At 46.3% G+C, this 15438-nt stretch overlaps 1 protein-coding gene across 6 annotated transcripts in view; it reads left to right on the top strand.

The window, feature by feature from the left end:
- Positions 1–15438, top strand: part of LOC115166082 (agrin) — a 270497-nt gene that overhangs the window by 214824 nt on the left and 40235 nt on the right. For all 6 annotated transcript variants that reach the window (XM_029719750.1, XM_029719747.1, XM_029719746.1 and 3 more), the window contains 7 exons: positions 2419–2561; positions 2862–2967; positions 6563–6682; positions 7096–7260; positions 9273–9416; positions 10590–10714; positions 11049–11154. In XM_029719750.1, the coding sequence (XP_029575610.1) occupies positions 2419–2561; positions 2862–2967; positions 6563–6682; positions 7096–7260; positions 9273–9416; positions 10590–10714; positions 11049–11154 (909 nt within the window). The remainder of the gene's footprint in view (positions 1–2418; positions 2562–2861; positions 2968–6562; positions 6683–7095; positions 7261–9272; positions 9417–10589; positions 10715–11048; positions 11155–15438) is intronic.

The raw sequence follows: 15438 nt of genomic DNA, 5'->3' as shown, positions 1-15438 counted from the left end.
AGGGGGGCATGAGCGGAATATTAATTGGGTGGCGAATGCTCTCTTGGCTCACTCCCACGTTTCCCTTCTCCTGCTGAGTTTGCATAAATGGACTCAGGTGGCCAGGCAAGCCAGGGCCTTGTTTATTTAACAGCTGCTCTGGAGTCAGTTGACTTGTGCGTTTGCATTGGAACCCGTCATCGTGGCATGTCGCTGTCTGGGATCAGATACCGTGTTCGCTCATCATGTGGTACTGACAGACATTTTGCATTGCACCGTCACAGCTTTAGAACACTCACAAAATGGCCTCTCATATAGTCGTATCAAATCCATTTTACAATTCCTTTCTATCGTGTCCATTTACCGCAGTTACATTGATAGCGAATACGAACAATTGGATTCGGGTTTAATTGTTGTGTACAGCAGTGATTCCCAAACTGAGGGGTCGCAGAGAGCTATTTAGAGAGCAATTTAAAACTTGTCAGAAATGTCCAGATCAACTAGCCAAGGTCGGCTAACGTTTTTAGCTAAGTTTTTTAGCCCATAGATTTTGTTGTAATGTTTGAGTCACTCAACTATCACATGAATACACATTAGACATGGCAAAATGTATAGAATTTAAAGAGAATTAGCTTTAAACCTGCAAAATGTTCTTCTCTGCCAACAAGATGGGTGTGAACAGTTCGTGTCGTGGACAGCCCTTAGAAAGAGATGTGGTGGGCACGCGAAAGTGGGGCGCAGGATGTTCCCCAATGCCTGAGTGAAAAAGTTTGGGAGCCCTTGGTGCACACTATTGTAAAAAAAAAAAAAAAAAAGACAGTCTTTGTCTTGAGTTTGATGTGTACTCTCCTTAATACTCCCGGCCTCTGGAGTTCCTCCATTGTTCACTGTGCGTGGGCCTAATGAAGTGAATGCCCTTCCACTGTATCGACCCCTCGAGCCTGTCAGAGCCCATTGGTGATGACCCATATCAGGGCAATGAGACGGACTGCTGCTCCTCTGGACCCAGCAGCGCCCCGCTACAGTGTGACCTGCCCCATAATCCACTTAAGGAGATGGGTTATGCTAAGTGGCACTTCCAGGACTACAACATCGATTTCCCCATTAGGGCCAGCGGGGGCCTTGCTAAAGCAGCCCGTCAATACAGATGGGACTGAGTCAGACGGTCAAAAAAGGAGACTGAGACAGAGGAGGGAAGCATCTGGACTCCCTAGTACATATATATTTGTTTAATTAATGTTGTACAAGATTGCATTATAACTGGTCTGGAGAATATCATCAGGAGAATTTGCATCATAACTGGATACTTTTCAAGATAAAGAGATTTGACACTAATGAACATTACTTTTTCCCATACTTGAACATCTTCCTCTGTCTGCATGTGGACTACTGCCTCGCTGTCTCTTGCTCTCTCTCTCTCTCTCTCTTTTGGTCTCTTTCCTTCTCTGTCTCTCTCTCCCCCATTCCTTCTCTCCCCCATTCCTTCTCCCTCTCTCGCCTCTCCCCAGGAGTCTTGCAAGTGTAACAAGTGAACTGTCAGAACATTAAAAGCAGGGCCCTTTCATTCTCCATGGTCAAACTCCTTCCCATTTTGTTTGTATTAAATTAATCATTGCAGTCAAGCTGGATGTGTCCACTCTTATTTACATCTCATTCTCTCCCCCCCCATTATCTTGTGAGTTCTATCTGTATGTATATCTTTATGTAGTTTGTATTCCAAAATGTTTTTTCAATGTTTCAGCTTTATAAGTCTCCGATCCTCGGAAATAATAATGGCTTGTCGTTTGTCCTTGTAACTCTCTTGTAACGCTCTCCGAAGAGCTATTTTCAAAAACCTCTTTGATCCAGTGAAGTGTACCGTTTTAAAATAAATCGAAAGTTTACCTTTCACAGTCGCAGGTACAAAAAGTGGCTGAACTACTTTTTTTTTTACAAAGTCTGGAGTGGATTGATAATTGGATCTTACGGAACACCGTATAATTAGCGGCTTCCTCCTATCAGGAAATCTGTGTCAATGAAACAGGCTCTCTCGTATTGATTCCCCCTCGCAGGGATGCAAGGGGTAATATTTCCCTCCTCCCACTATCCTCAGCTTTAATTGAAATGTAAAGGATGCCTCACTGGTGGCACTGCAATGTTGTGCCTAATTTATTTTGTCAATCGCTGGTCCTCTCCATGGTTGGTCATTATCTTGTACTTCCAGCAGCGCCTTTGGTTCTATCTCAGCGTCAACGTGAAGGACATTTTAATATCCTAAAGGTGGCATACTCTGAATATATAAACACTCTGCCAAGAACTCGGCTTTAATTTTTGGGGACGACGACAAAGATGTAAGGCATTTTTACAAGTGTGTATCGAAATGTTACGTTTTCTTATGTGTGTCTGTGCTGGGCCGATAATAACAATAAAAAAATAAATCTCTGTGTGTGGTCTCTGCAGAGTGTGGTTCAGGAGGATCGGGGTCAGGTATTGAGAGCTGCGAACAGGACAGGTGTCGTATGTTCGGAGGATCGTGGGACGAGGACGCAGAGGACGACCGCTGTGTCTGTGACTTCGACTGCCATCGCGTGCCTCGCAACCCGGTAAGCCTTATCCTCCATAAGTTAGCCCTCCACAAACAACCACAAACCTGTATGTGGTTTTACTGCAATAGAAGTGGTTTTCAGTTTCCCACTAGTCTAGGTAATTCCTAAGTAATGAATGCATGACATCTGACATTTACATTCAAAGTCAATGTTTGTGCAATAACATTTTCAGATTGAGATTGAGCTTGCAATGTTACGTGGTTTAAAAAGGAATGGGGTACTTAGAGTAACTTTGAAATGAAATCACACGCTCATACATTCCAGCATTCATGTGAGTATGACTACGATTCTCCTCAGGTGTGTGGTTCAAATGGGAAGACCTACAGCAACGAGTGTCAAATGAAGAAGGCTAGGTGTGAAAAGCAGGAGCACCTGCTGATCCAGAATCAGGGACCCTGCACAGGTGAGCAGCCTGAACACCCCACCATAACTGATCTAAGATCAGCCAGAGTAATAACCCATCTCTTACTTAATTCACCCAGCTTAGTACTTTGTCATAAAGCAATGGCTAGAAATCCTCTTGTTTCTTCTGAACACCACTTTGGTTGGTACAGTAGCCTATCGAACACAGCGCCAAAGCTGACTAGCGAGAGCTTCCCACCCCCGATTGGATACCTACATAAGGTGCCTTTGGAAACTATTTAGACCCCTTGACATTTTCCACATTCTGTTAGGTTACATGCCTTATTCTAAAATGTATTAAATAGTTTTTTTTTACTCATCAATCTACACACAATACCCCATAATGACAAAGCAAAAACAGGTTTTTAGACATTTTTGCTCATTTATAAATATTAAAAAATCTGAAATATCATATTTACATAAGTATTCAGACCCTTTTCTTTGTTGAAGCACCTTTGGCAGCGATTACAGCCTTGTGTCTTCTTGGGTATGACGTTACAAGCTTGGCACACCTGTATTTGTGGAGTTTCTCCCATCTTCTCTGCAGATCCTCTCAAGCTCTGTCAGGTTGGAAGGGGAGCGTTGCTGCACAGCTATTTTCAGGTCTCTCCAGAGATGTTCGATCGGGTTCAAATCCGGGCTCTGGATGGGCCACTCAAGGACATTCAGAGACTTATCCCGAAGCTACTCCTGTCTTGGCTGTGTGCTTAGGGTCGTTGTCCTGTTGGAAGGTTAACCTTCGCCCCAGTCTGAGGTCCTGAGCACTCTGGAGCAGGTTTTCATCAACGATCTCTCGGTACTTTGCTCCGTTCATCTTTGCCTTGATCCTGACTAGTCTCCAAGTCCCTGCCGCTGAAAAACATCCTCACAGCATGATGCTGCCACCACCATGCTTCACCGTTGGGAAGTGCCAGGTTTCCTCCAGACGTGACGCTTGGCATTCAGGCCAAAGAGTTTAATCTTGGTTTCATCAGACCAGAGAATCTTGTTTCTCATGGTCTGAAAGTATTTAGGTGCATGTTGGCAAACTCCAAGGAGGAGTGACTTCCGTCTGGCCACTCTACTATAAAGGCCTGATTGGTGGAGTGCTGCAGAGATGGTTGTCCTTCTGGAAGGTTCTCCCATCTCCACAGAGGAACTCTGTCAGATTGACCATCGGGTTCTTGGTCACCTCCCTGACCAAGGCCCTTCTCCTCCGATTGCTCAGTTTGGCCGGGCGGCCAGCTATAGGAAGTGTCTTGGTGGTTCCAAACTTCTTCCATTTAAGAATGATGGAGGCCACTGTGTTCTTGTGGATCTTAAATGCTGCATAAATGATTTGGTACCATTCCCCAGATCTGTGCCTCGACATAATCCTATCTCTGAGTTCTACGGACAAATTATTCGACCTTATGGCTTGGTTTTTGCTCTGACATGAACTGTCAACTGTGGGACCTTATATAGACAGGTGTGTGCCTTTACAAATCATGTCCAATCAATTTAATTTACCACAGGTGGACGCCAATCAAGTTGTAGAAACATCTCAAGGATGATCAATGGAAACAGATTGCACCTGAGCTCAATTTCAAGTATTATAGCAAAGGATCTGAACTTATGTAAATAAGGTATTTCTGTTTTTGTTTTTAATACATTTGCAAAAATTTCTAAAAACTTGTTTTCGCTTTGTCATTATGTAGATTGCAGAGGAAATGTTCTCTAGACTGCCACCACAGATGCTAGGCAAAAGTAGGGAAGGCTTGTTCTACGTCTTGTTCAAGGCCCCTGCCTTGGCAGTGTAAACCATCATCCCTCTGTAGTAGGCCAGAGCGAAGCAAAGGGCAGATAAGATATTCTGTGTGATCACTGCAGCCTGTTTGATTCCCTGCGGCCCTAAAAAAGAGCAAGGGAGCAAACGAAAGAGAGAGAGATGGAGAGAGCTCGCCGCCCCGGTTTCACACTCACATCCCTGTAAAGTCGTCCTTCCTAAGCTGGCCACTTTGGGGCGCTTTCTGTCACGCTTCTTCACCATGCGCAGAGAATCAATCCCTTTTTTCTTGTGGAGTGCTATTGGTGTGTGTGAGCTCTGGGCCCTCTTCTTTTCCCAAAAAGCTCAGATCAATTGGAATCTCATTGGGCCTTTCTTCATTAGCTATGCATGGAGGAACGTGTCTTTGACCGCGGTTTGACCTCCATGCCTTCAAACTCAGGGGAGCTCCTGACTTCTTTAACTTGACGAAGGGGGTTTTGAATTCAACACGACCTTGTGTTGTTGTTTTTTACTGTCTTATGTGGTTTATAAACACCTCACGTGTTGTGTCTCTGGGAAAATGTTTCATCATGCCTGTCTGAGTTCTTTGATCTTTGACAGCTGTCTCAAAGAACTTTCAAGCTGTCCTATTTTGCATTTTCTATCAGAAAACTGGAATCACTGACCCAGTTTTCATGACGTCTAAAAAAGATCCTGCGGTATATACCGTTGCTACATGCACGGGCACTCAACTCTCCCCTTGTAGAAATACAAAAGGCTACATGCAGCACATAGCCGTGACAGCAGCAGACCTTGCGATCGAGAGACAGAGTAATACTTTCACATCAGAGAGAGCTGTATTGTGCCAGACAATGGTCACTGTAGAGGGAAAACCAATAGGTTGAAGAACATATGAAATTAAAAGTTCTCTCTTGTCCTAATAGGCCCAGTACAGATAGTAGCGGGAGCGCTGAAAAGTGGCAAGTTAATGAACTGTGTCCAAAGCTCATCGCTGGAGTGGAAAAGCACTAGAAAAAGAGAGAGCAAGTCATCACCATTAGGCTTCGGCTCATATCCACACCAGTAACAGTGTGATTTATGGGCCGGTATCTGCAGCCTCCAAACTCCAAATGAGGAACACAAGAGAGGAAGAAAGAAAGAGAGAGCGAGGGGAAGAGTTCTTCCTCCCAACTCTACCACTAGCGGCCATTTTGATCCAAGGCCTGAAGAGAGTTTAAGCAATAATATATTGCCTTGGCTGTTGAACACCCCCCCTCCCTCTTTTCCTTCTATCCTTCCATACCTCTCTCGTTTCCGTTATACACAAGTGCTCTGTTGGGGGGAGATATTTGTTTGGGGTGTGTTGTATACGGTTTTCGAGCTGTCACGTCGCGGTGGAATCTGGTGCTCCCACAGACAAAACAACTACACACATACGCTCACAGATTGGCCCAGTCCATCAAATTCAGCTGCAGACTCGTTTTTTTCTGCTTCTGCGAGCTTGTAGTGACGCTGTGTCGCGCTCTGCAATTTCACAGGAGAACAAATGAAGAGAATAGGCCTCCTAGGAAGAGGCAAATGTCAGCTGTTGCAAATCCACTAGGAACACCATTGTTTGTTTTCACTGCACTGGAGGTAATGGCATAATTCTCCCTCTGATTTTGAGCCATTGTCAGGACTGGGAAAATAGAATTGTTATCTGGAAGCCAGATGCCAGCTTCTTCACCCCTGGCCCGCCAGGCAAAACTCATTGTTCACAAGAAGTTGCATGTTGTTCAGAGATTGTGTCTTCTAATTCCTTTTAAAAGAGCCTTCTGTCACTCTGAAAAGTTTTTTTTCTCCTTTCTTGTCCGTTGCGTCCCCTCATCAGCGATTTCGGCCACCTCTCCGACAAAGCTGACAGCGCAGGAACACTGCAGTCTGTCAGTCTATGGCTGTTGCCGTGACAACAAGACGGCGGCCCTTGGTGTGGGACTTGCCGGATGCCCCAGTAAGTGTGCCGACCCCTCACGTGACATCCGACCTCTCACCTCTGACCCCTTGTATTATATCCATCACAATGGTATTAACTTATTGACCAGATGCTCACAATCAGTCTTGCATACAATTCTTTAAAAGGAAAACCTGCATATAAAGTGATATCTAAAGGTATGGATACAGATTCAAGTCTAGGCCAGGGCTGGGTTTCCAAAAAGCATCGTAGCACTGAGATCATCTTTCTTTCGTACGTTTAGTTTCAACGATAGGCTGATTGTGAGCATCTGGTCAATAAGTTAATACCATTGTGATGGATATAATACAAGGGGTCAGAGGTGAGCCTGGGCACGGTCTGCTGTTGCTTTGATGTTGTAGCTGTACATAATGATCTAATTAATTCAGTCATGTCATTGGTGTGTCCCCCAGGTACATGCCAGTGTAACCCGTACGGCTCCTACAAGGGGACTTGTGACCCAGGCAGTGGCCAGTGCTCCTGTAAGCCTGGCGTCGGGGGACAGAAGTGCGACCGCTGCGATCCAAGCTTCTGGAACTTCCGCGGTATCGTCACAGACAACTTGAGCGGCTGCACACGTAAGAGACCCTCTTCCTTCTTGTCTCTTTCTCCATCTCGTTTCTTCTCATCAACTGTCCTTACGTAGGAAACAGAAGAGTTATTGTCTTGTATAGCGGAGTTAGTAGACCATGACGCTTGCAACTCAAGGATCATAGGATTCCCGCTGGGGCCGGTAGTACGAAAATGTATGCATGCAATACTGTAAGCCGCTTTGGGTTAAAGTATCTGCTTGATGGCTTATACTATATGGAGACATTGACTCAATTCCTTTGTGTGTGTGTGTGTGTGTGTGTGTGTGTGTGTGTGTGTGTGTGTGTGTGTGTGCGCACGCATAATCCTTTTTGATGGTGACTGCTAAGTCTTGTGAAAAGAGTACTTGGCAATACAGTACGAGATCCTCAGAGGTTTTCAGTCCACAGCAGGAACTATCTGTCTGTCTCCACTGTGGCCTTACCTGTGAGTTTTACACCTGAGGTATATATGAACTGGAGACAGCGTCCAAGATGGCCGACCGTTGTTTTCAACGTAATGCACTCACGTTCGCATACACCATTTCGTGGTGGTTGCCATCTGCTTTACAGAGCCGATAACGGCTACACACTAGAACTCAGTGCACGTTGGAAGCAGCACGAGCAGCGACGACATCATCACGTCATCCGCAAACATGACAAATATTGGATGACTATAAAATGTTAATATCTTCGGCTGTGAGTGATGGAAAAACAATTGGCCTCGAAGACGATTACTTGAATTATTCAATGGATATTTTTGGCACAAAGGTGATAGCTAAAGTGTCTTTTTAGGAATTTTAAAATTGGACTTTTCTATAAACCCTTTTCCAGTACACGACACACCGACGTCACGCACAGATGCGAGCGACTCTTGGCGGCAGTAAGAAAGCCATTGCCATCTGTACCCATTCAACATTTAGATACATTTACATTTTTTTAACTTCTAAACAAAATACCTTTTTGGTGTTCTCGTACGCTTAGAATTATGTTTTGATTCTTGCTTGAACACACGCTTAGATTGCATTTGGTTGTGATCTTTGCAAAATAACTATTTTGGACGCAGCAGTTAGTTGTTCACTAGAATGCTAACGCTCATTAATATAGGTTGTAGCAAAAGCTAGCCAATAGAGCCATTTTACTGGTTGAAGTGTTTTTTTAAGTATAATGCAGTTGATTTGCGATGATGACACAAACATTATATTAAGCAAGACATTCATATGAGCCTTACCATCCAATTACAATCCAAAAGTAGCGTGAAATGCACTCATGCGGCAATGTTTGTAAACACAGAAAGGGATCTATGGGGCCGTCTATTAAAATGGTCCTTTTGGGCTTGACTTCAGCTAAACTGCAGTACCAAAAGTGCCCTCTGAGCACACGGGAAAGCGTCCTTCCTGACTGCAACACTGGCCCCCTGAGGCTTACTCACGGACAAGCAAACAGTACACACATCAGTGCAGAGTTCAGCAGGAGGAAAAACATTGATTCCAGGAACATGATGGGTTTTGATGTTGTCCTTTGCGGGCTGGTGGCTCTCTGTGATCTTGTTGGCCCATCTACCCTCTCCCATCTTGCCCCAGGGTTGTCTGGCTGGCCTCGGCCTGAACTATCTCTGACCCCAGCCCCCGACAATGAAGCGCTGAGATTTACATCAACCCAGGGGTCACTTCTGAGGTGGCCTGTTTGTGTGTGTGTGTGTGTGTGTGTGTGTGTGTGTGTGTGTGTGTGTGTGTGTGTGTGTGTGTGTGTGTGTGTTTGAAAGAGAGTGTGTGTTTGTGTGTGTGTGTTGAAAGAGTGTGTGTGTATTCCTGAACTAAAAAGCATAATGGAGAATCTTGGAGAGTGTTAGGGATAGACTAGAGGGATAGTCTTTCATTATGATGAACATATGGACTTTTATTCACTGTATTTTATGAATTCCATTCTCTCCATCCCTTTCTTCTCCCTATTCATATCTCCCTTTCTTTCTTTCTCTCTCTCTTTCTTTCTCTCTCTCTTTCTCGCCCCCTGTATTCCAGCGTGTAACTGCGACGCGGTGGGCTCGGTGAGGGACGACTGCGAGCAAATGTCAGGCCTGTGCTCCTGCAAGACGGGAGTGAAGGGCATGAAGTGCAACGTGTGCCCCGACGGCAGCAAGATGGGTATGAGCGGCTGCGACAAAGGTAAGGTGGAGCCCCCGCTTACTGACGAGTACCACCTGCTGACTCGCCGCGCCATCGATGAAGCGTGGCGAGCATGGCAACCCCTTGGCTCTCGCCCAGTCCCTGTCACTCCTCTCGTCCAGGGGGCGGCCTTGCAGCAGCCTATTAATGAACTCAATGGTTTTTTGTCAAAGCCACGTTTTTTTTGCAGCATTTAGAAGTAGCAGAAACGGTAGAAGCAACTGCAGTAAAATAGCTTTTTCATGGTGTTATCTGAAGGAAAAACAAATCAGAATGGGAAATATCAATTTAAGCACTTATATTTTGGCTATTTATCCAGTCATTTGTCATTGTAAAATAAGAATTTATTCTTAACTTTAGTCCACTATCAGTAGTTTCCCTCGCCCTCTTCCATTCTAATTTATCCCAATGAATACACACATAGCTCCGGTTGGCGGAGAGGGAAGGTGAGCCCCTGCTGTGTCGTCCTGGCACTGTCTCATTAAGACCCACCGTCAGCTATCGACAGGAAGTCAAGTGCTTAATGAAGTCAATAGTCCCAGCCCAGCAGTGGTGCTCTGTGGCGTACCGGCAGATGAAAAAAGGGGGGCGTGGAACGGTTACATGAAAACCAAGAGGAGGTGCTCCGCACGGCTGTTATGTCAGCACAGAGAGCCCACACTTGGCGCCTCAGGGGCTCATGGGTGGGATTCTTGGCCCAAGCCCCTGCTGCTGCTGGTGATGCTGCTGATGCTGATGCAACCCAGTGGTGATATGTGTCAACGCTTCTAACAGGTTCCTTGGTGAAAGTACCAGAGATCAGTGCTGATTAGACGCCCGGCCAAAACAAGACAATGAGATCAAATCCTTCTTTTTTTATTGTCTTGAAAAGAGTCCACATATTTACTTTATATTAAAGACACATCATTAATAGAATCTGTATGGAAAGCATAACTGTTCATTCATATCCATGACCTACCCATGTTTATATATGTGGAAGTTGTGCTGTGCATATCAAATATGATGCCGATTATCAACTAGGATAAAAGGACAGTTAAGAGCGCCAAGCTCACATGCTAATGTGAGCATCATGATTAGGACCAGGAATACCCAATTAGATGAACAGCCAGTGATGCCATAGCTGCCTATCTATTGTCCCCATGAGTTGATTTCAACCCCTCATTCCCATCTCAGGTGCCGATGCCCCAACTTCATGTGATGAGCTGGACTGCAAGTTTGGCGCGTTGTGTGACGAGGTCAACGGTCAAGCCCACTGCGAATGTCCCTCTCCCGACTGTGACGAGAAGAACAAGACCAAGGTGGGCCTCTACATTCTCATCTCCATGACCAATCAGTCCTCTTCTCCATGACCAATCAGTCCTCTTCTCCATGACCAATCAGGCCTCTTCTCCATGACCAATCAGGCCTCTTCTCCATGACCAATCAATCCTCTTCTCCATGTCCAATCAGTCCTCTTCTCTATGACCAATCAGTTCATACTGTCAGTAGTCCTGTACAGAATCCGGACCCCAGCACCTGGAACTACCAAGCTTCAGTTCGGCATTTAGTATCGACGGTGGTTGGTAGTAGGCAACGCGAAAGTTAACAAGTTGTGATCCTAGCTTCTTTTTGTTCTCGATTTTTCCCGAGCAGGTGTGTGGCTCTGATGGGGTGACCTACGCTGACCAGTGCCAGCTGAGGACCATTGCCTGTAGGCAGGACAAACACATCACAGTGGAACGCTTTGGCCAGTGTACAGGTGAGCCCCGTTTGTCCTCCATACATCATACTAGAGGATGTCCAACTCCTGTTGTCAGGCCCATATCAAAAGATAATGAGTAATGCCATAGGCATCGGAAAGACCAACTGTCCTCTCTCTCTCTATCTGGCTCCTTGTCAAAGCCAAGGCACTAGAGGATATGGGTTGGGTCCACTTTGGGTTTGGTGCCGTATTGCTTCACTGTCTCTTTCACTGGTTTCAGTTTGTCTGTGGATAGCAAGCATAGTTATGCTTAGAAGTACATACACTTTACTTTACACGTTACTGTAGTAACCCCTTATACGATCAAACTGTTTTAAAAACAGTTTTTGAGACATCATCAAGTGTTTTTATTGTAGCGTGTGTGGGCATATAGTGTAGTGTGTGTGTGTGGGCTTTATATGCCAATAATTAGCAGTAAAGCACAAGGTTTCTCTGTGGCCACCGGTTGTGGAAATAACAAACAGCTGGCTTGTCGTCACATACCTGTAAGCGCACACGATGACAGCTGAGGCTCTTTACCCATTATCCTCCCTGCTTGGGATTGCGGTGTCACTGCGAGTGAAATCAACACTGTGGCTGACAGAGAGGAGCAAGGAAGAGGGAAAACAAAGTCTTGGGAGAGAAATGAGGTGCTCCCCTGTAGATAGAGATGCTGCTGTTTGGATGGAGCCTGAGCCACAGATTCCCCAGAAAGGAGTGACATTTCACTCTTTGATACCCTGCAACCCTGTGCGGATTAGGGAGGTTTAGCTCCCAAAACCTCTGTGGGGAATCCTTCGATCCCTGTCGCTTATTTTAGCTGGATGTAGTGCACCACTGCACTGAGTGGTATAGTGTGCACTGGGACAAGCGCCAAGGCCGTGGCTTTCATGTACGATGGACGTGTTGAGCCGAGCACCAACAAGCGTCACAGCAGGGCCCGCGGGGACTGCATGGCACTGGGAAGGCGCTGGCAGCCGGGCACAGGAAGGTTGGCCATGGGCCAGCGTCAGGTGCCTAGCATCTCGCACAGGAAAACGTTTGCTCACCTCATCGCTTGTGCCCACAGATCAGACGTGCGCAAAAAAACAGCAATTTGACTAATTCTCTTCCTCCCTGCTGATCTTGGTGCGGTTTGTCAGGCTTAAAGTAGGTGCATTGCTTCGGAGGCTCCACCTCAATACCCTAACCAAGGCTTCTGAAATAGAGCTGTGTGGCGGACTCATACATGCAGGTACACAGGAGTAACAGTAATTTTCTCTATAAGAGGCCAACAGCATTTTGATAGGCCCGGAGCATCTGGTGATTAGAGATTCGTTACCGGTGAAATTCACTCCCGACTCGTTCTCTGTTGCCTGGCGATGGAAAGGGAAAGGGGATACCTAGTCAGCACAACTGGATGCATTCAACCGAAATGTGTCTTCCGCATTTAACCCAACCCCTCTTAATCGGTCAGTTGTTGTTGTTGGGGATTAACTGCCTTGCTCAAGGGCAGAACGGCAGATTTTTCCACCTTGCCGGCTCAGGGATTCAAACCAGCGACCTTTCAGTTACTGAACCGCTAGGCTACCTGCCACACACATGTGACATGTAGTATGTAATTCTTTACCTAGTGTGTAGCCTTATTCGGAGGGAGAAAGAGTTGTAACAGAGAGTTGTAACTCTCTCTCTCTCTCTCTCTCTCTCTCTCTGAGCCTGAGGGGAAAGCCAGATGAACACGACGGGCCTCCGACTTGTCACAGCAGTTCTTTTCATTTCTTCCCTCGGATGCGGTCGCGCCATGGGTAGCAGGCTCCTCCGCCGCCCCCCTGTTGGGGGTTAGAGCGCGAGCTCATTTCACGTGTGACTGGGTGCAAATTAGCATTAGCAGTGCTCCACCCTCCTCCCGCCGCCGCCCCTCGTCTCCCGCTGATCTGATGCAGCTCTTAGTAAGAATTACAGAAATAACTTCAATGCTAACATCCAGCATATAAGCACTACTGAGGGCCTATGCCATTCCTACAGAAACCATAGTCGAGCTACAAGCCTCCTTGGTCTGATGTAACTCTACCGTCGTATTGTATGTCAGGGCTAATGGCTCCACACTGAAGCATGTTTTGCAGAAAGTACATCAAATGGCTACTGCTGTTATCTGACCCATCTCTCAGGCACTTTTGAGTCTTCTCTATACTACACAGCATTACTGCTTCTGGCTATGTAGCCCATCTCAGAGCTCGATGAAGCAATCCAGGGGAAAACCGGTGAAAGCGCGAAAGGTACAAGCCATTAAAAGATGGTATTTGAACGAATGACAAACTTCTGGCACCGATCTTATCCAGAAGTTGGCCAGTGGCCTGGTTCTCCCATATGGTGTCATCACCTCTACTTTTGCGGCAAATTGGCAGTGAACACAAGCATATGGCATCATCAGTTTTCTGCCCGAATGTTAGTCAGGGCTCTCTTGTTTTATACGCCTCTGCCTCAATCCTCCCATTTTCCCAGATTAATTTGTCTTTTCTCTCTCTCTCTCTCTCTCTCTCTCTCTCTCTTTCTCTCTCCTCATACTTTCCCTCGTCACTTCTTCTTAACTTGTTCGACTTATTTCCTCTGTTCCGGTCTCGGACTCTTTCGTGTTCTCTTTCTCCCCCTCCGCCCCTGTTTTTCTCCCTCTTCCATTTCCTCTCGACTTTCCAATATCAGATTCCTCCTCCCCACTGATCATGGCAGACACTGCAAACAATCTTAATAACCGCCTTTCAAAGATAACTACATAGCCCAGACAAGTGAAGATGACAATGATTTTTCTCCCGCCCGCCCGCCGATAAAACTGCAAATGGAGCGTTAAACCTGATTAAGGAAAGCTTCCACCGAACTGACTACACTACCAGTTGTTCTTCCCATCTTTCTTTCTCTCCCTTTCTCTTTTTTTTTCTTTTACCCACCCATCCTGGCGCATTTACCGCCAACGGATGCCGTATCCCAGACACCCGCTCCCCTGGTGCCGCCAGACGCAAGGCTTGGCACATGAGTGACAGGTGTAGCCAAGAGGAAAAGCAAAATGTGCCACCGCCTCGCTCACGGCAATAGCAATCGCTGCTGCACTCTCAGGGCTAAGCTGACATACTGTATCTCTCCAGGCTGGCTCCTCTGCCTCCTCTCCTCTGGAGCCTAGCAGGGTGGAAGATAGCGGGGTGCCTGGTTGATAATATCCAGCGCTTCGTCAAGGTATCACATTTCACACTTCACAACGTAATTGCCGATCAAATAAGAGATTATTAGTGTGCAATTAAATCCTACTCATAATGTTAGCCGAATTCAAATTAGGTTTTTCTTTCCCCCCTCCACACACAATGGATGGGGTAGGAGCGTCAGTATCGTTATGCCTGGCTGGCTCGCTGTCATCCAAGCAGCTACACTTCATAGTGTCTCAATCCCCGCCAGCTCTCGACTCACCTCTCCCCCTGGGGATGTTTTGTATCGCTTCTAGCCGAGAAATGTTTGTCTTTGTACCAAAGCTTTGCATGGGTAATGGCGGTCACAGCTCAAATAAAAAAAAAGTGGGTCCCTCTCTCTGCTGACGACAGGGAAAGGGTTTCGTAGAGTGGTTTTTTCGGATGGTGTGTGCGACTGTGTTGACAAGGCTGCCTGACGCGGCGGAGTTGACGGATGCTTGTGCGGCTGTGAGCCGAGTCTGTAGTCTTTGAAGCCAAAGTAAAACCCTGCTTTTTCTGCCCCATTTATATCAATCATTCATCACCAGAGGCCCTGGCTGTCTGTGATTAAAGCTCCACTACAGGAGGGCAACATGTGGATATGGATACATAATTCATACCCACAGACACCAACACTGGCACATACGCACACACACACACACACACACACACACACACACACACACACACACACACACACACGCGCCAGTGCAACTGCAGTGCAGCTTAACCCTATATAGGCCACGTCATTCTTCTCTGTACACAAGCAGACTGCAGTGCATTTGAATTCAACAGTATGCGGTGGTGTGAAGGACTTAAGTAAAACTCAATATTAGGAAGGTGTTTGGTATACTCAGTGTATATTCCATATTGCAATGAGACTGGCCTGTGCTTCCTGTATGTAGATCAGTATTGGGTGCTCAGGTGCCTGACATGACCTTAACACGCAAGGCTGAACCATAAAGGGCACAACATTTAAAAACATGGAGAGGGTGGGGGGTTGAAGGTGTACATGGGGACTATAAGGCCAGAAAAAACGAAGCATTTCCATCTTTGCTTACCCATTCATCCATTCCTTGCTTCCTCTCCTCCCCTTCCTTCCTTCCCCATG

The sequence above is a fragment of the Salmo trutta genome, chromosome 28 (assembly GCF_901001165.1).
Source record: "Salmo trutta chromosome 28, fSalTru1.1, whole genome shotgun sequence".
In the NCBI taxonomy this organism is placed as follows: domain Eukaryota; kingdom Metazoa; phylum Chordata; class Actinopteri; order Salmoniformes; family Salmonidae; genus Salmo; species Salmo trutta.
Note: the sequence above shows the minus strand (reverse complement) of the source record. Positions and strands in the feature narration are given on the sequence as shown.